Source organism: Gobius niger (genome assembly GCF_951799975.1).
Source record: "Gobius niger genome assembly, contig: SCAFFOLD_78, whole genome shotgun sequence".
NCBI lineage: Eukaryota > Metazoa > Chordata > Actinopteri > Gobiiformes > Gobiidae > Gobius > Gobius niger.
This window is the reverse complement of record NW_027639273.1, coordinates 79,961-105,275: the sequence shown is the minus strand read 5'-3', so window position 1 is coordinate 105,275 and position 25,315 is coordinate 79,961. Positions and strand designations below refer to the sequence as shown.

The 25,315-nt window shown below is 39.3% G+C and overlaps 1 protein-coding gene across 1 annotated transcript in view; it reads right to left on the bottom strand.

Annotated features, from left to right (window-relative positions):
- The window catches only part of LOC306982652 (poly(rC)-binding protein 3-like), a gene marked incomplete at both ends in the record, with an annotated part of 34,266 nt that extends 11,616 nt beyond the window's left edge, over positions 1-22,650 (bottom strand). Inside the window, 8 exons of the mRNA XM_079583121.1 lie at positions 4,281-4,322; positions 5,900-5,989; positions 11,887-12,015; positions 16,726-16,857; positions 19,434-19,550; positions 22,378-22,410; positions 22,493-22,516; positions 22,576-22,650. Coding sequence (XP_079439247.1) covers positions 4,281-4,322; positions 5,900-5,989; positions 11,887-12,015; positions 16,726-16,857; positions 19,434-19,550; positions 22,378-22,410; positions 22,493-22,516; positions 22,576-22,650 — 642 coding nt within the window. The remainder of the gene's footprint in view (positions 1-4,280; positions 4,323-5,899; positions 5,990-11,886; positions 12,016-16,725; positions 16,858-19,433; positions 19,551-22,377; positions 22,411-22,492; positions 22,517-22,575) is intronic.
- Positions 22,651-25,315: the final 2,665 nt, after the last annotated feature.

Below are 25,315 nucleotides of genomic sequence, written 5' to 3'. Positions count from 1 at the left end.
CAACAAAAATTCAACAAAAAATTAACAAAAATTCAACAAAAATGTGACAAAAATGTGACAAAAATTCAACAAAAATTCAACAAAAATTCAACAAAAATGTGACAAAAATTCAACAAAAATTCAACAAAAATTCAACAAAAATGAAAGAAAAAAAAGAAGGTCAGAGGGATAAAGATAATGTTCTGTCTCAGGATTATCCAGGCAGAGGACTGACACAAAGAGAGGTTTATCCAGGCAGAGGACTGACACAAAGAGAGGTTTATCCAGGCAGAGGACTGACAAAGAGAGAGGATTATCCAGGCAGAGGACTGACACAAAGAGAGGATTATCCAGGCAGAGGACTGACACAAAGAGAGAGGTTTATCCAGGCAGAGGACTGACACAAAGAGAGGATTATCCAGGCAGAGGACTGACACAAAGAGAGGTTTATCCAGGCAGAGGACTGACACAGAGAGAGGTTTATCCAGGCAGAGGACTGACACAAAGAGAGGATTATCCAGGCAGAGGACTGACACAGAGAGAGGTTTATCCAGGCAGAGGACTGACACAAAGAGAGAGGTTTATCCAGGCAGAGGACTGACACAAAGAGAGGATTATCCAGGCAGAGGACTGACACAAAGAGAGGTTTATCCAGGCAGAGGACTGACACAAAGAGAGGTTTATCCAGGCAGAGGACTGACACAAAGAGAGGATTATCCAGGCAGAGGACTGACACAAAGAGAGGATTATCCAGGCAGAGGACTGACACAAAGAGAGGTTTATCCAGGCAGAGGACTGACACAAAGAGAGGGGTTTATCCAGGCAGAGGACTGACACAAAGAGAGGTTTATCCAGGCAGAGGACTGGCACAAAGAGAGAGGTTTATCCAGGCAGAGGACTGGCACAAAGAGAGGTTTATCCAGGCAGAGGACTGACACAAAGAGAGAGGGTTATCCAGGCAGAGGACTGACACAGAGAGAGGTTTATCCAGGCAGAGGACTGACACAGAGAGAGAGGATTATCCAGGCAGAGGACTGACACAAAGAGAGGATTATCCAGGCAGAGGACTGACACAAAGAGGATTATCCAGGCAGAGGACTGACACAAAGAGAGGATTATCCAGGCAGAGGACTGACACAAAGAGAGGATTATCCAGGCAGAGGACTGACACAAAGAGAGAGGTTTATCCAGGCAGAGGACTGACACAAAGAGAGGATTATCCAGGCAGAGGACTGACACAGAGAGAGAGGATTATCCAGGCAGAGGACTGACACAAAGAGAGAGGATTATCCAGGCAGAGGACTGACACAAAGAGGATTATCCAGGCAGAGGACTGACACAAAGAGAGGTTTATCCAGGCAGAGGACTGACACAAAGAGAGGATTATCCAGGCAGAGGACTGACACAGAGAGAGGGTTATCCAGGCAGAGGACTGACACAAAGAGAGAGGGTTATCCAGGCAGAGGACTGACACAAAGAGAGGATTATCCAGGCAGAGGACTGACACAAAGAGAGAGGTTTATCCAGGCAGAGGACTGACACAAAGAGAGAGGGTTATCCAGGCAGAGGACTGACACAAAGAGAGAGGTTTATCCAGGCAGAGGACTGACACAAAGAGAGAGGTTTATCCAGGCAGAGGACTGACACAAAGAGAGAGGGTTATCCAGGCAGAGGACTGACACAAAGAGAGGATTATCCAGGCAGAGGACTGACACAAAGAGAGGATTATCCAGGCAGAGGACTGACACAGAGAGAGGATTATCCAGGCAGAGGAATGACACAAAGAGAGGATTATCCAGGCAGAGGACTGACACAAAGAGAGGTTTATCCAGGCAGAGGACTGACACAGAGAGAGAGGATTATCCAGGCAGAGGACTGACACAAAGAGAGAGGATTATCCAGGCAGAGGACTGACACAGAGAGAGAGGTTTATCCAGGCAGAGGACTGACACAAAGAGAGAGGTTTATCCAGGCAGAGGACTGACACAAAGAGAGAGGTTTATCCAGGCAGAGGACTGACACAAAGTCCTCTTTCTCAGCACAGATGAACTAAGGTCATGTGACCCTCATAAAGGCGCCTGACAGGTCACATGACTCTCCTCATGAAGAAGAATCCGTGGCTGCGTCCGAAACCATCAAATTGTCTCCTCTAAGCACTAACACTATAACTAACTCCTTAACCTTTCATGACTGTTAGATCTGTGCAGTTCGGGAACTAGAGCTTCAGCAGCATTTGAACAATCCGTCCGTCCTTAAACAGGGGAAAGGGAAGTGACATCACCAACAGCTGTTTTTCTTCTTCTTTAAAGTTATTGGTGGAGTGCAGGCCAAACAAAAGTGCATGTCGCCCCCTAGTGTCCAACAACAACATAGTGTCCAAACAAAGACATTTAAGGAGAAAAATGAATCCAAATGATCGCAGTGGCTTATGGGACGGCACATAGCTCCTAATCACCGGTTAGTTAGCATCAGAGGTCTGTATGCTAAAGTGGCTATGATAGTTAGCACCAGAGGTCCCTATGCTAAAGTGGCTATGATAGTTAGCACCAGAGGTCCCTATGCTAAAGTGGCTATGATAGTTAGCACCAGAGGTCCCTATGCTAAAGTGGCTATGATAGTTAGCACCAGAGGTCCCTATGCTAAAGTGGCTATGATAGTTAGCATCAGAGGTCCCTATGCTAAAGTGGCTATGATAGTTAGCATCAGAGGTCCCTATGCTAAAGTGGCTATGATAGTTAGCACCAGAGGTCCCTATGCTAAAGTGGCTATGATAGTTAGCATCAGAGGTCCCTATGCTAAAGTGGCTATGATAGTTAGCACTAGAGGTCCCTATGCTAAAGTGGCTATGATAGTTAGCACCAGAGGTCCCTATGCTAAAGTGGCTATGATAGTTAGCACTAGAGGTCCCTATGCTAAAGTGGCTATGATAGTTAGCACCAGAGGTCCCTATGCTAAAGTGGCTATGATAGTTAGCACCAGAGGTCCCTATGCTAAAGTGGCTATGATAGTTAGCACCAGAGGTCCCTATGCTAAAGTGGCTATGATAGTTAGCATCAGAGGTCCCTATGCTAAAGTGGCTATGATAGTTAGCATCAGAGGTCCCTATGCTAAAGTGGCTATGATAGTTAGCATCAGAGGTCCCTATGCTAAAGTGGCTATGATAGTTAGCACCAGAGGTCCCTATGCTAAAGTGGCTATGATAGTTAGCACCAGAGGTCCCTATGCTAAAGTGGCTATGATAGTTAGCATCAGAGGTCCCTATGCTAAAGTGGCTATGATAGTTAGCACTAGAGGTCCCTATGCTAAAGTGGCTATGATAGTTAGCACCAGAGGTCCCTATGCTAAAGTGGCTATGATAGTTAGCACCAGAGGTCCCTATGCTAAAGTGGCTATGATAGTTAGCACCAGAGGACCCTATGCTAAAGTGGCTATGATAGTTAGCATCAGAGGTCCCTATGCTAAAGTGGCTATGATAGTTAGCACTAGAGGTCCCTATGCTAAAGTGGCTATGATAGTTAGCACTAGAGGTCCCTATGCTAAAGTGGCTATGATAGTTAGCACCAGAGGTCCCTATGCTAAAGTGGCTATGATAGTTAGCACTAGAGGTCCCTATGCTAAAGTGGCTATGATAGTTAGCACCAGAGGTCCCTATGCTAAAGTGGCTATGATAGTTAGCACTAGAGGTCCCTATGCTAAAGTGGCTATGATAGTTAGCACCAGAGGTCCCTATGCTAAAGTGGCTATGGTAGTCAGCATTAAGGCTCCTTTTCCTAACTACTTCCTAACTGACAGACCAATTCGGAGGCTTCTTGTCATGGCGGACGCTGACGCACATCCGGTTTGGCGTAAGACCTCTGACCAATCTGCTCGTTTCGGACACAGCACGTGACTTCTGCTTAAAGATCAGGGAAACACTGGAGTCTCTCCCTCAGAGCAAAACCACGACTTCTGAGATCAGCTCTGAGACTTCAGAGAAAACGACGGAAATAAATCCAATGTTCTGCAGAGGCTGAAGGCCAAGGACTCAGAGTCTGCCTCTCATAACGGACAAACCTTCAGGAGCACGAGGAGACAGAGAGGAGAGAGGAGGAAGAGGAAGAGAGAGAGAGAGGGGGAGGAGACAAAGAGGAGACACAGGGGGAGAGAGACAGGAGAGAGGAGACAGAGATTGAAGAGAGGAGGAGGAGACAGAGAGGAGACACAGGGGGAGAGAGATAAAAGAGAGGAGGAGCAGACACAGAGGAGAGAGGAGAGAGAGAGGAGACAGAGGAGACACAGGGCCAGTGTCAGGCAGCTCTTACGTCTTGGTGAGCGAAGGCGTACTGTCCGGGAAGAGCAAAGGCCTGTGGGAACAAGCAGAGGAGGCGACGGTGAGAGAAAAGGCGACAGTTTTTAAAATGTGGGAAAAATCACACGTGAGCGAGAGCGGGAGGAGGACGGAGAGAAGGAGGCGTTGGATGGAGGTCAGGGACAGAGTCAGAGTCACACTGTGAGTCCTCAGATCGAATCACAGCCTCCAGGACTTCAGGCTCTTCTTTTCATTTGAGTGTGAGGACGAAGTAATGACAGAAAAGATCCAGAGTCTCGTAGGTCTTAGCTTTCAAATGAGGCGTTACTCTGACCGAGAGGCTGTGATCTTTTACATTTGGATAAAGGTTATGTCATAAAATAAATGCATTTATTTCAGTTTTATTTATTGGGTAAAATTATAGCGGCTTTAACCCCTTAACTCCCGCCTGAACCGAGCACGTTTTCTCCAGTTTGGCTTTACCCCAATCCAAAAGCTTCTGGGAAAAAGCTGTGAGCACTGAGACGAAAACAATGATGGAAATGTGACAAAAAAAGTGACCAAAAATTGACGAAAAAATGCCAAAAGTGTGATAAAAAAAATTACAAAAAAATTACAAAAAAGTGAGAAAAATGTGAGAAAAATGTGAGAAAAATGTGAGAAAAATGTGAGAAAAATGTGAGAAAAATGTGACAAAAATGTGATAAAAAATGACAAAAATTTGACAAAAATGTGACAAAAATGTGACAAAAATGTGACAAAAATGTGATAAAAAATGACAAAAAAGTGACAAAAATGTGACAAAAATGTGACAAAAATGTGATAAAAATGTGACAAAAATGTGACAAAAATGTGACAAAAATGTGATAAAAATGTGATAAAAATGTGACAAAAATGTGATAAAAATGTGACAAAAATGTGATAAAAATGTGATAAAAATGTGACAAAAATGTGATAAAAATGTGATAAAAATGTGATAAAAATGTGACAAAAATGTGATAAAAATGTGATAAAAATGTGACAAAAAAATGACAAAAATGTGACAAAAATGTGACAAAAAAATGACAAAAATGTGACAAAAATGTGACAAAAAAATGACAAAAATGTGACAAAAAAATGACAAAATTGTGACAAAAAATGACAAAAATGTGACAAAAATGTGACAAAAAAATGACAAAAATGTGACAAAAAAATGACAAAAATGTGACAAAAAATGACAAAAATGTGACAAAAATGTGACAAAAAAATGACAAAAATGTGACAAAAAAATGACAAAAAAATGACAAAATGTGACAAAAAATGCCAAAAATGTGACAAAAAATTACAAAAAAATGACCAAAATTTGATAAAAATTTGACGAAAATGTGACAAAAATGTGACAAAAAATGACAAAAATGTGACAAAAATGTGACAAAAATGTGATTAAAAAAATTGACCAAAAATGACAAAAAAGTTAAAAATATGAGTTGAATACTCAACAAAAAAATGATGGAAAAAAATCTGATGACGTGAGGAAAAAGCTCCTCTCGGTTCCGGCGGGAGTTCAGAGGTTAAGGGGGTTAGAGACGGGGATGAAGAGGTAAAACCTGTTTCTGTCCCGGACGTTTCCGTCTCCGTGACTCCGTGACTCACCTGCGCGGCGTGGGGCGGGGCCATCATGGCGTGGGCTCCGGTCGCCATGGCTTTGGGCCGGTACGGGATGGTGGCGCCTTTAGGAGGAGACTGGAAACAGAAGAATCAGACGGAGAATTCACTTTTACAACATCCAGTTAATAATTCTGTTCAGGTTAACGGGCTAAGCTAACAGGCTAACGGGCTAAGCTAACAGTTAAGCAGTATTTACAGTTAATGATCTCCATTGTGTAACTGGATGAACAATATCCCTCTGTGCGTTTGTCTTTCCTCAGAGTAGGATTTATTCTCACGGACATTTAATGAGTAAAAAAACGTAACATGTACGACGCCTGCAGTAGCACTTACGGCCTCTAGGGGCACCAGTCACTTAGTTCTGCTTTAATAAAAATAATAATAATAAAAAAATAAAATAAAATAAAAATAATAATAAAAAAAAAAGAAACAAAAAAGAAACAAATAAATAAATAGAAAATAAAAAAGTTCCGCTTTAATACAGAGGCTGCAGTTACACGTGAGACCTGAGGTGGCAGAGGTGAGTAAAAACACTTCCTTTAACTTCTTAACTCCCGCCTGAGCCGAGAGGATCTTTTTCTTCACGTCATCAGATTTTTTTTGTTGGGTTTTCAACTCATTTTTGTAACTTTTTTGTCATTTTTTCGTCAATTTTTTTTATCACATTTTTCTCATTTTTTTGTCACATTTTTGTCATTTTTTTGGTCATTTTTTCGTCAATTTCTAGTGACATTTTTACCACTTTTTCCATCAATTTTTTGTCACTTTTTTGTCCTTTTTAGTCATTTTTAGTCATTTTTTTAGTCATTTTTTCGTTGATTTTTTATCACGTTTTTGTCTTTTTTTGTCATTTTTTTGTCATTTTTCCGTCAATTTTTTGTCAATTTCTTGCTAATTTCTTGTGACATTTTTGCCACTTTTTTATCACATTTTTGTCATTTTTTGTGTCATTTTTTGTCACGTTTTTTGTCATTTTTTGGGTCTAATTTGTCATTTTTTGGTCAATTTCTAGTGACATTTTTGCCACTTTTTCATCAATTTTTCATCACATTTTTGTCTTTTTTTTGTTATTTTTTGTAATATTTTTGTCATTTCTTCGTCAATTTTTTATCCAATTTTTGTCTTTTTTTGTGTCATTTTTTCCTCATTTTTTTGTCACGTTTTTTGTCATTTTTTCGTCAATTTCTTGTGACATTTTTGCAACATTATCACCTCTTTTTCATCAATGTTTTCTCCCTTTTTTTGTCACATTTCCATCCTTGTTTTCGTCTCAGTTTTGTTGCTATTTCCACAGCTTTTTTCCAGAAGCTTTTGGATTGGGGTAAAGCCAAACTGGAGAAAACGTGCTCGGTTCAGGCGGGAGTTAAGGGGTTAACTTGTAATAACTCATATATTAATGTATTTTGTTTTATTTAAACTCTATTTAGACGTAAAATGTGATTCGATGTAAAAAATAAAAGCATCGATAAGTTCAGTTTCATGTCGTTGTAAAGTTCTGTTACAGTTTGTTACCAGGACAAAAGTGCAGATGTTAAAAAAAGATTTGGCCAAATGTTGAGAGGAAACGGCGAGCGGAGGAAACGGCGAGAGCGGAGGAAACGGCGAGCGGAGGAAACGGCGAGCGGAGGAAACGGCGAGCGGAGGAAACGGATGGTGTGCAGGAGCCGGTAATCGTTCGCTAATGTGAGGGACGATGTTACAGAGAGATTAAGCATTGATTTTCTGTCACTTCCTCCTGAGGCGGCGAAGCCAGAAAAGTACTGAAGAGAAAAGACTGAAGAGAAAAGGACTGAAGAGAAAAGGACGGAAGAGAAAAGGACTGAAGAGAAAAGACTAAAGAGAAAAAGACTGAAGAGAAAAGACTGAAGAGAAAAGGACTAAAAGAGAAAAGGACTGAAGAGAAAAGACTGAAGAGAAAAGGACTGAAGAGAAAAGGACTGAAGAGAAAAGACTGAAGAGAAAAGGACTAAAGAGAAAAAGACTGAAGAGAAAAGGACTGAAGAGAAAAGACTGAAGAGAAAAGACTGAAGAGAAAAGACTGAAGAGAAAAGGACTAAAGAGAAAAGACTGAAGAGAAAAGACTGAAGAGAAAAGGACTAAAGAGAAAAGGACTGAAGAGAAAAGACTGAAGAGAAAAGGACTGAAGAGAAAAGGACTAAAGAGAAAAGGACTAAAGAGAAAAGACTGAAGAGAAAAGACTAAAGAGAAAAGACTGAAGAGAAAAGACTAAAGAGAAAAGACTAAAGAGAAAAAGACTGAAGAGAAAAGGACTGAAGAGAAAAGGACTGAAGAGAAAAGGACTAAAGAGAAAAGACTGAAGAGAAAAGACTAAAGAGAAAAGACTAAAGAGAAAAAGACTGAAGAGAAAAGGACTAAAGAGAAAAGGACTGAAGAGAAAAGACTGAAGAGAAAAGGACTGAAGAGAAAAGGACTAAAGAGAAAAGGACTGAAGAGAAAAGACTAAAGAGAAAAGACTAAAGAGAAAAAGACTGAAGAGAAAAGACTGAAGAGAAAAGGACTAAAGAGAAAGGACTGAAGAGAAAAGGACTGAAGAGAAAAGGACTGAAGAGAAAAGACTAAAGAGAAAAGGACTGAAGAGAAAAGACTAAAGAGAAAAGACTGAAGAGAAAAGACTGAAGAGAAAAGGACTGAAGAGAAAAGGACTGAAGAGAAAAGGACTGAAGAGAAAAGGACTGAAGAGAAAAGGACTAAAGAGAAAAGACTGAAGAGAAAAGGACTGAAGAGAAAAGGACTGAAGAGAAAAGACTAAAGAGAAAAGACTAAAGAGAAAAAGACTGAAGAGAAAAGACTGAAGAGAAAAGACTAAAGAGAAAAGACTAAAGAGAAAAGGACTAAAGAGAAAAGACTGAAGAGAAAAGACTGAAGAGAAAAGGACTAAAGAGAAAAGACTGAAGAGAAAAGACTAAAGAGAAAAAGACTAAAGAGAAAAGACTGAAGAGAAAAGACTGAAGAGAAAAGGACTGAAGAGAAAAGGACTGAAGAGAAAAGGACTAAAGAGAAAAGGACTAAAGAGAAAAAGACTGAAGAGAAAAGGACTAAAGAGAAAAGGACTGAAGAGAAAAGACTGAAGAGAAAAGGACTAAAGAGAAAAGACTAAAGAGAAAAGACTGAAGAGAAAAGACTGAAGAGAAAAGACTGAAGAGAAAAAGACTGAAGAGAAAAGGACTGAAGAGAAAAGACTGAAGAGAAAAGACTGAAGAGAAAAAGACTGAAGAGAAAAGGACTGAAGAGAAAAGACTGAAGAGAAAAAGACTGAAGAGAAAAGGACTGAAGAGAAAAAGACTAAAGAGAAAAGGACTGAAGAGAAAAGGACTGAAGAGAAAAGACTGAAGAGAAAAAGACTGAAGAGAAAAGGACTGAAGAGAAAAAGACTAAAGAGAAAAGACTAAAGAGAAAAGGACTGAAGAGAAAAGACTGAAGAGAAAAAGACTGAAGAGAAAAAGACTGAAGAGAAAAGACTGAAGAGAAAAGACTGAAGAGAAAAAGACTGAAAAGAAAAAGACTGAAGAGAAAAGGACTGAAGAGAAAAGGACTGAAGAGAAAAAGACTGAAGAGAAAAGACTGAAGAGAAAAGGACTGAAGAGAAAAGACTGAAGAGAAAAGGACTAAAGAGAAAAAGACTGAAGAGAAAAGGACTGAAGAGAAAAGACTGAAGAGAAAAGGACTAAAGAGAAAAAGACTAAAGAGAAAAGGACTGAAGAGAAAAGACTGAAGAGAAAAGGACTGAAGAAAAAAGACTGAAGAGAAAAGACTAAAGAGAAAAGACTGAAGAGAAAAGACTGAAGAGAAAAGACTAAAGAGAAAAGACTGAAGAGAAAAGACTGAAGAGAAAAGACTGAAGAGAAAAAGACTGAAGAGAAAAGACTGAAGAGAAAAGACTGAAGAGAAAAAGACTGAAGAGAAAAGACTGAAGAGAAAAGACTAAAGAGAAAAGGACTGAAGAAAAAAGACTGAAGAGAAAAGGACTAAAGAGAAAAGGACCGAAGAGAAAAGGACCGAAGAGAAAAGACTGAAGAGAAAAGACTAAAGAGAAAAGGACTGAAGAGAAAAGACTGAAGAGAAAAGACTGAAGAGAAAAGACTGAAGAGAAAAGGACTGAAGAGAAAAGGACTGAAGAGAAAAGGACTAAAGAGAAAAAGACCGAAGAGAAAAAGACTGAAGAGAAAAGGACTGAAGAGAAAAGGACTAAAGAGAAAAGACTGAAGAGAAAAGACTGAAGAGAAAAGACTGAAGAGAAAAGACTGAAGAGAAAAGACTGAAGAGAAAAGACTGAAGAGAAAAGACTGAAGAGAAAAGGACTGAAGAGAAAAGACTAAAGAGAAAAGGACTAAAGAGAAAAGACTGAAGAGAAAAGGACTGAAGAGAAAAGACTAAAGAGAAAAGACTGAAGAGAAAAGGACTGAAGAGAAAAGACTGAAGAGAAAAGGACTAAAGAGAAAAGACTGAAGAGAAAAGACTGAAGAGAAAAGGACTGAAGAGAAAAGACTGAAGAGAAAAGGACTAAAGAGAAAAGACTGAAGAGAAAAGACTGAAGAGAAAAGACTGAAGAGAAAAGGACTGAAGAGAAAAGACTGAAGAGAAAAGGCTGAAGAGAAAAGACTGAAGAGAAAAGACTGAAGAGAAAAGACTGAAGAGAAAAGACTAAAGAGAAAAGACTGAAGAGAAAAGACTGAAGAGAAAAGGCTGAAGAGAAAAGACTGAAGAGAAAAGGACTAAAGAGAAAAGACTGAAGAGAAAAGACTGAAGAGAAAAGACTGAAGAGAAAAAGACTGAAGAGAAAAAGACTGAAGAGAAAAGACTGAAGAGAAAAGACTGAAGAGAAAAGACTGAAGAGAAAAAGACTAAAGAGAAAAGACTGAAGAGAAAAAGACTGAAGAGAAAAAGACTAAAGAGAAAAGACTGAAGAGAAAAGGACTAAAGAGAAAAGACTGAAGAGAAAAAGACTGAAGAGAAAAGGACTAAAGAGAAAAGACTGAAGAGAAAAGACTGAAGAGAAAAGACTGAAGAGAAAAGACTGAAGAGAAAAGACTGAAGAGAAAAGACTGAAGAGAAAAGACTGAAGAGAAAAAGACTGAAGAGAAAAAGACTAAAGAGAAAAGGACTAAAGAGAAAAGACTGAAGAGAAAAGACTGAAGAGAAAAGACTGAAGAGAAAAGACTGAAGAGAAAAGACTGAAGAGAAAAGACTGAAGAGAAAAGACTGAAGAGAAAAAGACTGAAGAGAAAAGGACTAAAGAGAAAAGGACTAAAGAGAAAAGACTGAAGAGAAAAGGACTAAAGAGAAAAGACTGAAGAGAAAAGACTGAAGAGAAAAGACTGAAGAGAAAAAGACTGAAGAGAAAAAGACTAAAGAGAAAAAGACTGAAGAGAAAAGACTGAAGAGAAAAGACTGAAGAGAAAAGACTGAAGAGAAAAAGACTGAAGAGAAAAAGACTAAAGAGAAAAAGACTGAAGAGAAAAGACTGAAGAGAAAAGACTGAAGAGAAAAGACTGAAGAGAAAAAGACTGAAGAGAAAAGACTGAAGAGAAAAAGACTGAAGAGAAAAGACTGAAGAGAAAAGACTGAAGAGAAAAGACTGAAGAGAAAAGGACTGAAGAGAAAAGACTGAAGAGAAAAGGACTGAAGAGAAAAAGACTGAAGAGAAAAGACTGAAGAGAAAAGACTGAAGAGAAAAGACTGAAGAGAAAAGGACTGAAGAGAAAAGGACTGAAGAGAAAAGGACTGAAGAGAAAAGGACTGAAGAGAAAAGGACTGAAGAGAAAAGGACTGAAGAGAAAAGGACTGAAGAGAAAAGACTGAAGAGAAAAGGACTGAAGAGAAAAGGACTGAAGAGAAAAGGACTGAAGAGAAAAGGACTGAAGAGAAAAGGACTGAAGAGAGGGCTACGGGAGAAAAAAGGACCATGCATTGGTCCTCACACACTGAGTAACCAGCGGGTTAGTTAGTCTCACCTCCAGCATGACGGAGCAGATGAGCCTCACACACTGGGTGATGGCCTGGGTGGTCCCGGAGATGGTGACCGCTCGCTCGGTGGACTCGGGCAGCATGTCTCCGGCCACCTGCACCTGCGCCCCCGTGCTCTGCCACAGAACATCACACAGAGGGCTGTTACTTTCAAAAGGAAATCAAAGAGAATAAACATCACCCTGTCACCCTGTCAAAAACATGGCTGAAGTGTTGCCTTGGCACATTCACGTATTTCTGAGTCATCTGTAAAAACTCTGATGGCGGCCATTTTAGGGATAGGTTTGCCTGAGTCCTCCTAGGAACGCCCCCACCTCCTGGAGACGCCTCCGAGCTTTGGTCACCAGCCGAGTAACCAACCACTGCTCCTCAGCAGAACCCCCTCCCCACTGATGCCACAGACAGCGTGTGGAGGGGGCGTGTCTAAAGGCTCAGAGGTTCTTAAAGAGACAGAGGCCGATTTCAAGACATTCACTACAGCCATTTTGAGAGAGACATTTTATACAAGGCAGTTATTCTAATTTACTGCATTTACAGACCAACAGAAGGTTTGTCATCATTGTAGTGTGATATAGACTGGTGCTGTGGGACTGACAAAAGCAGAATACCCCCTCTTTAAAGCAGAACACCCCCTCTTTAAAGCAGAACACCCCCTCTTTAAAGCAGAACACCCCCTCTTTAAACTCTTAACTCCCGAGAGGATCTTTTTCCTCACGTCATCAGATATTTTTTTTTCCATAATTTTTTGTTGGGTATTCAACACATTTTTGTAACTTTCTTGTCTTTTTTTTGTTGTCATTTTTTGTCACCATTTATTTATTTATTTATTTATTTTTTATCACATTTTTATCACATTTTTGTAATTTTTTTGTTATTTTTTGTCACCATTTTTTTCAATTTTTCGTAAATGTTTTATCATTTTTTTGTCAAATTTTTTATCAAATTTTTTTCATTTTCTTTGTCAGTTTTTGTCAATTTTGTCAAATTTTTTGTAATTTGTTCATCCATTTTTTGTCCATTTTTCATTAATTTTTTGTCAATTTTTCATCAATTTTTCGTCACTTTTTTGTCACATTTTATACAAGGCAGTTATTCTAATTTACTGCATTTACAGACCAACAGAAGGTTTGTCATCATTGTAGTGTGATATAGACTGGTGCTGGGACCACATCTGGACCACACCAGGACCTAAAGGAAACGACACTCATCCCTCTGACCCGTCTCCACTGATCCCTCATTATAAAGCGTTTGATTCAGGCAGGGATTTCCAACACCTGTGCACTCCAGCATGTCCCCCTCACTGCGCCCCCTGCTGTCCGAGAGCAGCTCTTATGATGATGATGATGATGATGATCACGGCCTCTGTGGGGAAGCAGCTGACTCTGAATGGATTTATTCAGGACAGAACTCGGAGCAGCTGCTGTGAGTCAGAGCCAGGCCTTTGTTTGACTTTAACCTCTTAACTCCCATTTTCTCCAGTTTGGCTTTACCCTAATCAGAAAGCTTCTTGGGAAAAAAAGCATCAAAACAGCCACAAAAAAATGAGAAGAAACAAGGATGTAAACGCAACAAAAAAATGACAAAAATTCAACAAAACGTGACAAAAATTCAACAAAAATGTGACAAAAATTCAACAAAAAGTGACAAAAATTCAACAAAAAAATGACAAAAATTCAACAAAAAAGTGACAAAAAATCAACAAAAAAAGTGACAAAAATTCAACAAAAAGTGACAAAAAACTCAAGAAAAAATGACAAAAATTCAACAAAAATGTGACAAAAATTCAACAAAAAAATGACAAAAATTCAACAAAAAAATGACAAAAAATCAACAAAAAAAGTGACAAAAATTCAACAAAAAGTGACAAAAATTCAACAAAAAGTGACAAAAATTCGACAAAAAAATGACAAAAAATCAACAACAAAAACTCAACAAATAAGTGACAAAAATTCACAAAAAGTGACAAAAATTCAATAAAAATGTGACACAAATCAACAAAAAGTGACCAAAAAAATAAAAAAAATAAAAAAGAATAAAAAAAACCCAAAAGGTGACACAACACAGCAACAACACAAGGAAAAAGATCAGTTTTGTGGGTCTTAGCTTTCAAATGAGGCGTTACACAGGCCTGTATAACAGCCAAAGAGGACAGAATGTTTAGGCGGGGGGTAAGAGGGTGGATCATCTGAACCTCCAGCGTAACACAGCACATGTTCTCCAGCTTTACCCAAATCTAAGAGCTTTGTGAAGGCTCTCATCCTTCCAGGCAGTCGCCAAAACAGCAGAAAATAAAGTGACAGAAAAGGTGCGATCAGTTTGGGGATGTGTCGCTCAGTAGAGGGCGCTGTGCTGTCTGAGGAACAGGAAGTACAGGGTTTATGAAGCAAACGGAGCGAGAACATCATGGACGATGGACTTCAGTGGAGCAGAGACTCTGAATGGAGCCCGAGCTTCTGGAGGATCATATTATTCTGACCTCTCTGCAGTGTTAACTTTGACAACACATTTTAATTTAGTTTTAGTCGAGTGGACTTTGCATTGATAACATTGATTCTAATTTGACTTTGACAACTATTTGAATGTGTGTATATAAGTTATGTGATTATCTTATTGTTATGTCTACTACACTGTTCCATTTTATATTGTATTTTACTGTAGTATGTGATTTTTTAATTACTCTTTTTAGGTTGCCTTATGAGATCTGGCAGGGGGACTACCGGTGAAAACTAGCCTTTTGGCTAATTCGGGTACATTTACATTGTCCTAATGTTCATTAATGTACATTGTCCCACTTAAAACTAAATAAATAAATAAAATAAAATAAATAATCATGTTTAATGTTGTTCCTCTGCTTCATGTTTCTGCTCCACATGAACAAAGCTCAGAGCTGATCCTTTAAAGAGGGGGTATTATGCTTTTTTCAGCCACATAGCACCAGTCTATATCACACTACAATGATGACGAAACCTTCTGCTGGTCTGTAAATGCAGTAAATTAGAATAACTGCCTTGTATAAAATTGCTCTTTTAAAATGACTGTAGCGAAAGACTTGAAATAGGCGTCTGTCTCTTTAAGAACCTCTGACCCTTTGCGACACGCCCCCTCCATACGCTGTCTGTGGCATCACAACACTGCGCTCGTTGTCTCAACAGTATTGAAACTACGATCGGTGCATTTTAATTTTTATTGTTGGAAAGGAGCTACTGTTTATCACTTTGTGAACAATGGCCACACAGGATATTATTTGGAGACGAACCTTCCACACCGGACGCTTGGAAGGGGCTCTTGCCTGAAAAATAACTGCTGTTTGGAGGCTTCTCTTTGCATCTGCCCTATGGATCTCTAACTATACCCCCATGGACGACACCAGGATCTGCAGGAGCCCATACGATTCAAAGACGGACATTATCTGTGCAGGTGGACAGTGGTTTTTCGAGGTTACCCGTTAGCTTGTTATAATCGACTACAGCTCATTGTTGATGAAAAGTCTGTAATAAACCACACATGTGTAAAGCCCGGCTCCGTGTGTGATCATCGTAAAGGCTGCTTCGAGTAGTTGCTGCTTTATTGACGTTATTTGTGCATAATATGCTGCCTGTTTTCAATGAATGTTGTGAAGGTGAAGGTTGTTAGCTTGTCGCGGCTAATAGTGCCTTAGCTCCGGGTGAAACCACTCGGCTACGACTCACTGTAGATGAAATGTGAGCAATAAACTACGAAATCAACAAGCCCGGCTCCGTGTGTGATCATCATAAAGGCTGCTTCAAGCAGTTGCCTGTTTTAGTGACGTTTTCAATGCATAATATGCTGCTTGTATTCAGTGAATTTTCCCGTTAGCTTGTCGCGGCTAGCTTGTTAGCTCCGGGAGAAAACCACTCGGCTATGACCCATTGTAGATGAAATGTGAGCAATAAACTTCCAAATCAACAAGCCCGGCTCCGTGTGTGATCATTGTTAAACGGTTCTTTATGTGTGTGGTGGTTTTATTGACTTTATTTGTGCATATTTCTCGTTTTCACGTGATGACTCGAGGTTTAGCTTAGCATTAGTTTTCTCCGGAGGCTCTGTGCATCATCAAGGCCCAGCGCAGAACCAGACACTGAAATAAGTGTTCTTGTCACCGGTTTTAATCCTGGGTGTTTCGGTAACAGAAACACTGATGTGTGTCTTTGTAAAAGTCTGCTGTGGCTCCGGTTCACAACACATGAAGCTAAACCTCCATGATGACTCTGTTTACATCTTAGGGCTAGACACTGCGGGGAGGGGGTTCTGCTGAGGAGCAGTGGTTGGTTACTCGGCTGGTGACGAAAGGTCGGAGGCGTATCCTGGAGGAATCAGGCGTTTTATCCCTAAAATGGCCGCCATCAGAGTTTTTACAGATTACTCGAAAATACGTGAATGTGCCAAGGCAACACTTCAGGCATGTTTTTAATGAGGGAATGACTTAATAACATGATGTAAAGCTTGAAAAAGTCGATTTTGCATAATACCCCCCTTTAAACATGATCTGAGGCTCTTTCAGACGCTCAATACAAGTTTGGATGATTTTAGTCTCTCCTTTTCACTTTTATTTAGTCTGATTTTAGTCGACTCAAATATCTGGACATTTTAGTCACAGTTTTAGTCTCATTAGAAACTTTTCATTTAGTTTTAGTCCAATTTTAGTCACAAAAATATCACTTTGACTAAAATTAAGACTAAATATTTTAGTCGATGAAATTAACACTGGCTCCCTGATCTCCTTGATCTTGGAGCCTTCACAGTGTCAGTGTGTGGTACCGCTCTGCTCTCCATGATAATATTAATAATAGTAACATTCTTCTCACCTCCCTGATCTCCTTGATCTTGGAGCCTCCCTTCCCGATCAGGGACCCGCACTGGCTCCCGGGAAACACCAGGCGCAGCGTCACCGGGGGTTTGCTGCTCACGCTGCTGTTGGTCATGGAGGCGGCGATGTCCTACAGGAAACACACGTTTATTTAGATTCAGACGCCCGGACGCCGTGTTCTTCATCATCACAGCGGAGGCAAAGCACTTCAGTCCGTTATTTAATACAGTGGTTCTCAACCTTTTAGAGCAGCGACCCCCGTTATAACAGTTAATTAGGATCGTGACCCCCACCCGGGTCAGAACATGGGAAACACAGGGACATTAACCCCTTAACTCCCGCCTGAACTGAGCACATTTTCTCCAGTTTGGCTTTACCCCAATCCAAAAGCTTCTGGAAAAAAGTTGTGAAAATAGCGACAAAACTGAGACGAAAACAATGATGGAAATGTGACAAAAAGTGAGAAAACTTTGACAAAAAAGTGACGAAAAAATGACAAAAATGTGACAAAATGTTACAAAAAAAATACAAAAATGTGACAAAAAAGTGACGAAAGATTGATGAAAAAGTGGCAAAAATGTTACAAGGAATTGACAAAAAAATGACAAAAATGTGACAAAAATGTGACAAAAAATGACCAAAAAAAATGACAAAAAAGTTACTAAAATGAGTTGAACACCCACAAAAAAATGATGGAAAACAAATGTGATGACGTGAGGAAAAAGATCCTCTCGGTTCAGGCGGGAGTTTAGAGGTTAAACTATATAACTCTTAAAAAACAAAGAAAAAACTAAATTTAGAACAAATAATGGCACAATGGTAAAATCGCATGTTTGCTACGACACCATAATAATAATATCATAATATATATTTTATCTATATGCTCTGGCGACCCCCCCAAATTAGTCCCCACCCCCAGGTTGAGAACCCCTGATTTAATCTAAAGCAGCTCTGTTTGGTACAAGTCTTTTCATGGTGTAGCACCAAAGTCCATCTCTGACATGTTACAGCCGTATGAACCATCTCAGGGAGGGGAGGGGCCTCCTGGGGGTTCCAGAGTCAGGACTAAACACGCTGAGGCTAAAGCTAAAATCTGGCACAGTCTTCATGAGGATGTGAGACAGGCCTCGACTCTGACAATGTTCAAATCCAGGCTGAAAACAGTTCTTTTTACCCGTGAACATGACTGAAAGTATTTTATCTGCACTCTTACACCATGGTCTGGGTGATACTGGACTCTGATTGGCTGGTGCATTATTTTGGTATAACCGCACAGTCGCACACGTTGTCCGGTGAAACAGGACTTAGACCTGGGGGCTTTTAAAAATGAACTAAAACAGATTTTATAAAGAGATCAAGTCTGCAATCATTTTTAGTCTGCACTCAATGCACTTCCTTTGTGTAATGTCAGAATTAATTAATTAATGTTACTGTAAATGTATTTTTTGTACTTTCTGTGTGAATTTGAAAAGCTCTTCTAGGGACGGGACATTGCAAATTAGCCTTGGCTATAAATGTTGTAGTGCGGTACATGTTTATTGTTCACACATGTCCCTATCAAATAAATAAATAAATAAATCACTGGGATGTCACTCCGCTGTGGCGTCGCCATAGCAACGCCTGACACAGCTGAGTCAGATAAAGGCGTAATTAGTGACTGACAGGAACGTATGAGATGGATTTAGTGTTTGCTAAATGTTTGTAGAGGAGAGTGAGCAGCTAGGTTAGCTACTGTTAATAACATATGAGCTTTACATTTCTATTGGAAACGGTTAAGGCTATTCATCATTTTTAAACCTTGTAAAAGGTAAATAACTCCTGCCCACGAGTGCCGCATATCGGTGTTTCCTTCCAGGGAAAAGTGTTTCCGGGTTAGTCCTGTTGTGTTGTGATTCTGTGCTGATGTTGTGTCGTTGAGCCTGACTGAGATCCTCGTAATAGCTGCGGAGAATGACTCGCTCTGAGACCAGCCTTCAGTGAGCGGCTAATAACCCACACAAAATAGTCCCGTAGTCTGGCAGATTTAGTGACTTTAGTCAATGAAACAAATACTTATTATAAATGTTAGGTTTGTGGGACCCTGGTATAAGCGGATTAAACAACGAGGAGCCGCGATAGACGTTATAATGCAGGAGGAACAACACTGTGTCGGGCGTTAGAACCGTCTAACGCGGCTCCGAGGGGCTTAGTCCTTACTTGCCTTTTACTGTTTATGTTGATGTCCAGAGAAGGAGCGACAAAACAGAGGTAACTTTGTGTGAACGAGCAAGAAAAACTAGTGCTCAAGACAGAACAAGTCAAAACAAGACTTGTAAATAACTGAAAGTGTTTTATCTGCACTCTTGCCTTTTACTGTAATTGATTAATTTTATGTTGATGTTTTTATTGATTGTATTTGTTTTTCTTATATTTTCTGCTGCTTTAACTGTGAAGCACTTTGAATTGCCTTGTGTATGAATTGTGCTCCACAAATAAACTTGCCTTACTTCACCCCAGAGGAAACACTAAAGGCCTAAAACGCTGCAGGAGAACATTTACAGAGACACAAACCTGGAAATGTCCATTACTTTCACTTCATCTGAAAATATCAGCACATTTTTATGAATAAACCTCCTCTGTTTCCCGGTTTCTGCAGCGTCTCTTCTTCCTCCTGTTTGTCCATGTCTGAGCTGCTCTGATCTCCTGTTTCTAACCAGGCGTCTGTACCTCCTCAAACTTCTGCGCGATCATAGAGAAGGCCCTGAAGATTCCCTCTGTGGGGCCCGTGATGGTGACGATCCTCTCTGGAGACGAGCCCTCGGAGATGTTGATGCGCGCTCCGCTCTGGAACAACATCACAGACGTCACAAACACAGGACAAAAAGAAAGATCTTAAGGCGAGACACGGCAGGTGAACAGGGAATATATGAACATTACAGATATAAATATGAGAAAAACATGTATTGCACTTTTTCTGTCATTTTGCTGAGGGACAAAATTTACCCCCAAAATACTTTTCCTGTGCTTAAATCCTATTGATTAACCTCTTAACTCCCGCCTGAACCGAGAGCATTTTCTCCAGTTCAGCTTTACCCAAATCCTGTAGGCCAGTGTGACGCCTCATCTGAAAGACCTGCAAAACTAAATGGATCTTTTTCCTCACGGCAGATTTTTTTTTCATCAATTTTTTTGTCGGGCAGTCGTCTCATTTTTGTCAAATTTTCGTGGCTTTTTTGTCACTTTTTTGTAAATTTTTTCTCAATTTTTTGTAAATTTTTTGTCACTTTTTTGTCAAATCCTTATCACTTTTTCGTCCATTTTTTCTAAATTTTTCGTCCATTTTTTCAAAAATGTTCGTCCATTTTTTCTACATTTTTTGTCAATTTTTTGTCAATTTTTTGTCACTTTTTCGTCAAATTATGCGCATTTTTTTGTTAAATTCTTATCATTTTTTCGTCATTTTTTTCTCAATTTTTTGTCAAATTTTTCTCACTTTTTTGGAAATTTTTTGTCACTTTTTCGTTAAATTTTTATCCATTTTTTTCATTTTTCGTCCATTTTTTCTCACTTTTTTCACATTTCCATCATTGTTTTCGTCTCAGTTTTGTTGCTATTTTCACACCTTTTTTCCACAAGCTTTTGGAGAAAATGTGCTCGGTTCAGGCGGGAGTTAAAGGAATAGGCCACCGTTTTTACATACTAAGATATGTTCTTACCTCACTTTAGCCGAGTTAATATATCCCCGTCTGGTCTTTGTCCGTGCGCTCACACATACGCAGCCTCTCCCACATGTCATATAGCTCCGAAAAAGCTCACGATAGAAGCTACCAAGCTCTTCCACGTGTTCCCTATTTAAATAAAGTTACGTGAAGTGTTTTCATGCGAAGTATATTTACACAGAAATGTAACATGTGGATTTTATAAGCAGATAAAAAGGGGGACTATATTGTGAGGCGTAATGATACAGGAGCACAGCGTCCGCGCAGTAACTCCTAAAGGTTATTGACGGAAGTGAGCGGGGGAAGTCTTTAGGAGTTACTGCGCGGACGTTTTACTCCTCGTATCATTACGCCTCACAATATAGTCCCCCTTTTTATCTGCTTATAAAATCCACATGTTACATTTCTGTGTAAATATACTTCGCCTGAAAACACTTCACGTAACTTTATTTAAATAGGGAACACGTGGAAGAGCTTGGTAGCTTCTATCGTGAGCTTTTTCGGAGCTATATGACATGTGGGAGAGGCTGCGTATGTGTCATTTTTTTGTTGAATTTTTGTCATTTTTTTGTTAATTTTTTGTCATTTTTTTGTTTGAATTTTTGTCATTTTTTTGTTCAAGTAAATGTTTGTCCACATGGGTCGACTCAGGTCTGTGTGATTCCTCCTCCAGGCCTGTGTGAGGCGCTGTGCCGCTAACACAGATAATAGAACAGGATGTGCAGTAAACTTTAAATGTAACCAGTGAAGATGAAAGTGAAGGATTTCGGATCAACAGACGAGACGAGGAGGAGAGTTTATTCTTCAGTGACTTTTCCTGTCAGATAAAAACACAGACTGACTCGTGTTTTTCCACTCGTCACCTGTGGCTTGTGGAGCAAAGGGGGGCGGAGTCAAACCATCATAGATCAAGGTCATTATGGATCACAGACTCTGGAGCTGTGATCGTTTGGAGCCACGTAAACGGCGTTTTCAGATCTTTCCTCTGGGACCTGGTCTGGAGAATGTTGGTTCACATAAATATCTTTGTGTTTGTTCCTCAGCTGGACTTGGTGTGGACAGGACCTTCACCACCTGAGACGTTCCCCACAGAGTGATCGTTCGCCGTGGACGGACAGAAAAGTTCCTGCTTCGTCTCGAGTTCGCGCTGTTGTTGCTCTGGAGGAAGTCGGGCCCTGAGACTTTCCTTTGGAAGTTTTGGAATCTGCTGATGTTTGTCTTTCAAACGAGCTCCCTCTGAACTCCCGCCTGAACCGAAAGGATCTTTTTCCTCACGCCATCAGATTTTTTTCCATCATTTTTTTGTTGGGGATTCAACTCATTATTGAAACTTTTTTTGTCATTTTTTGTCACATTTTTGTCATTTTTTGTCATATTTTTGTCATTTTTTGGTCAAATTCATATCACTTTTTCGTCCATTTTTTCTCCATTTTTCGTCAAATTTTTCTCACTTTTTTGTAAATTTTTGTCACTTTTTTGTCAAAGTTTTATCAATTTTTTGTTATTTTTTTGTCAAATTTTAAACAAATTTTTGTCACATTTCTGTCATTTTTTAGTCAATTTTAATCAATTTTTTGACATTTTTTTGTCACATTTTTATCAATTTTTTGTCATTGTTTCGCCATTTTTTGTCAATTTCTTGTGACATTTGTGTGATATTTTTGCCACTTTTTCATCAATTTTCCCTCCCTTTTTTGTCACATTTCCATCATTGTTTTCGTCTCAGTTTTGTTGCTATTTTCTCACCTTTTTCCCAGAAGCGTTTGGATTGGGGTAAAGCCAAACTGGAGAAAATGTGCTCGGTTCAGGCGGGAGTTAAGGGGTTTTAAATGAGCTGCTGAACCTGAATGTCCTGAATGAATCAACCCCTCATGCAGCGCCCCCTGCTGTCACAGCCCAGCCATGACACATCTACAGTTCCAGATTCATACACTTTGGTGAAAGTCTCTCACCTCTTCTCTCATCTTCTTGACGGTTTCTCCTTTCTGCAAACACAGCACAGTCTTACACACAGGTCTGACAGAGCACAGGTGAAGCAGTGAAGGGGAATCGTGAGGGGAACCGTACCTTTCCGATGATGCTGCCCACCTCCTGAAGGAACACAAGAGTTTAGAGTTTGTTCTGAGCAGGTGAAGGAGCTGCAGGTTTACCTTCCCGTGCATGAGCAGCCTCAGGGTCAGCATCACGGTCAGCCCGTCCGACGGCAGCTCCTCTCGCTCCGACATCCTGAGGGTTCAGACCGGGGGCTCTGGAACACCTGGAGGGACACGAGGAATATCAACCAGGAGTTACTTTCCTCAGTCAGTCAGAGCGATGTTTCTGTGACTGAAGACAAAAGAGACTAAAAACCGCACAGATTAGACCTCGGGAACTCAAAGTAAATGTTCCCAGAGTCAATAATAAACACGCTGAGGCTAAAGCTAAAATCTGGAACAGTCTTCATGAGGATGTGAGACAGGCCTCAGCTCTGACAATGTTCAGATCCAGGCTGAAAACAGTTCTTTTTGCCCGAGCACATGACTGAAAGTATTTTATCACAAAAATTCAGCAAAAAAAAAGACAAAAATCCAGAAAAAAAAAGACAAAAATCCAGAAAAAAAAAGACAAAAATCCAGAAAAAAAAAGACAAAAATCCAGAAAAAAAAAGACAAAAATCCAGAAAAAAAAGACAAAAATCCAGCAAAAAAGACAAAAATCCAGCAAAAAAAAGACAAAAATCCAGCAAAAAAAGACAAAAATCCAGAAAAAAAAGACAAAAATCCAGAAAAAAAAAAACAAAAATCCAGAAAAAAAAGACAAATATCCAGAAAAAAAAGTCAAAAATCCAGCAAAAAAAAGACAAAAATCCAGAAAAAAAAGACAAAAATCCAGAAAAAAATAGACAAAAATCCAGCAAAAAAAGACAAAACTCCAGCAAAAAAAGAGAAAAATCCAGCAAAAAAAAGACAAAAATCCAGCAAAAAAAGACAAAAATCCAGCAAAAAAAGACAAAAATCTAGCAAAAAAAAGACAAAACTCCAGCAAAAAAAGAGAAAAATCCAGAAAAAAAAGAGAAAAATCCAGAAAAAAAAAGACAAAAGTGCATCAATAAAGTAACAAAAAAAGTCAGAAAAAGTGCAATAAAAAAGTGACAAAAACACATGAGGGAAATAAAAAGTGACGACAATGGCAAAGAGGAGATGCAAATAACTGAAAGTATTTTATCTGCACTCTCGCCTCTTACTGTGATTGATTAATGTTATGTTGACGTCCAGAGGAGAAGGAGTGAACTAAAATGTCATGAAGCATTGCAGTAATAGCAAAAGCGAAGCACATTTTAAATATCAAAGCTCTACATGCCTTATACTGTTCTCTGATTTTATAGATACGTGTATTAACCTCTTAACTCCCACCTGAACATGTTTTCTCCTGTTCTCCAAATCTAAAAGCTTCTTCAAAACAGAGGCAAGAAATGAGAAGAAAGTGAGGATGAAAACGCAAAAAAAAGCGTTAAAAAGCGACAAAAATGACAAAAACTCAGCAAAAAGGTGAGAAAAGAGCAGCAAAAAAAAGACAAAAATCTATTTTTTTGGTCACATTTTTAGTAAATTTTTGTCAATTTTTTTGGTCATTTTTTGTCACATTTCTGTCATTTGTTCGTCAGTTTTTTATCAAATTTTTGTCTTCATGAGGATGTGAGACAGGCCTCGACTCTGACAATGTTCAAATCCAGGCTGAAAACAGTTCTTTTTACCCGAGCACATGACTGAAAGTATTTTATCTACAAACTCTTGCCTTTTACTGTCATTGATACATTTTTATGTTGAGGAGAAGGAGCGACAAAACAGAGGTTTGGAAACTTTGTGTGAACGAGCAAGAAAAATAGTGCTCAAGACAGAGCGAGTCAAAACAAGACTTAAAAATGCAAATAACTGACGACTTGAAGCAACTGTGTCAGCTTGTTAATTTGGAACTCAAGAGTGTCAATAAGTGGTTCAAACAAAACAAATCATTCTTGAATTTGAGTAAAAGCAAATCGATGATATTCGGCAACTGTGATTCTAATGCTCGGGAACATTTCAGACAGAGGGTGTCATTATAGAGAGACAGAATTACTTGGAAATCGCACTTTAAATATATAACTACAAAAATGTCATGAAGCATTGCAGTAATAGCAAAAGCGAAGCACATTTTAAATATCAAAGCTCTACATACCTTGTACTGTTCTCTGATTTTAATGATATGTGTATTAACCTCTTAACTCCCACCTGAACATGTTTTCTCCTGTTCCCCAAATCTAAAAGCTTCTTCAAAACAGAGGCGAGAAATGAGAAGAAAGTGAGGATGAAAACGCAACAAAAAAGCGACAAAAATGACAAAAACTCAGCAAAAAAAAGACAAAAATCTATTTTTTTGGTCACATTTTTAGTAAATTTTTGTCAATTTTTTGGGTCATTTTTTGTCACATTTCTGTCATTTGTTCGTCAGTTTTTTATCAAATTTTTGTCTTCACGAGAATGTGAGACAGGCCTCAACTCTGACAATGTTCATATCCAGGCTGAAAACAGTTCTTTTTGCCCGAGAATATGACTGAAAGTATTTTATCTGCACTCTCGCCTCTTACTGTCATTGATACATTTTTATGTTGACGTCCAGAGGAGAAGGAGCGACAAAACAGAGGTAACTTTGTGTGAACAAGCAAGAAAAATAGTGCTCAAGACAGAGCGAATCAAAACAAGACTTAAAAATAGTTCTCAAGACAATTAGCGTGAACCTGGCCCCCCATCATACTCACATTTCAATGAAAAATATGCCAATCGTTTGTGCTACGTTTGTGCTGTTATTGTGTTTTAGATATTGATGATCGTTTTTTGCATGCAGTGTGTGTTGCCGTGCGCCTCTGACACGTGT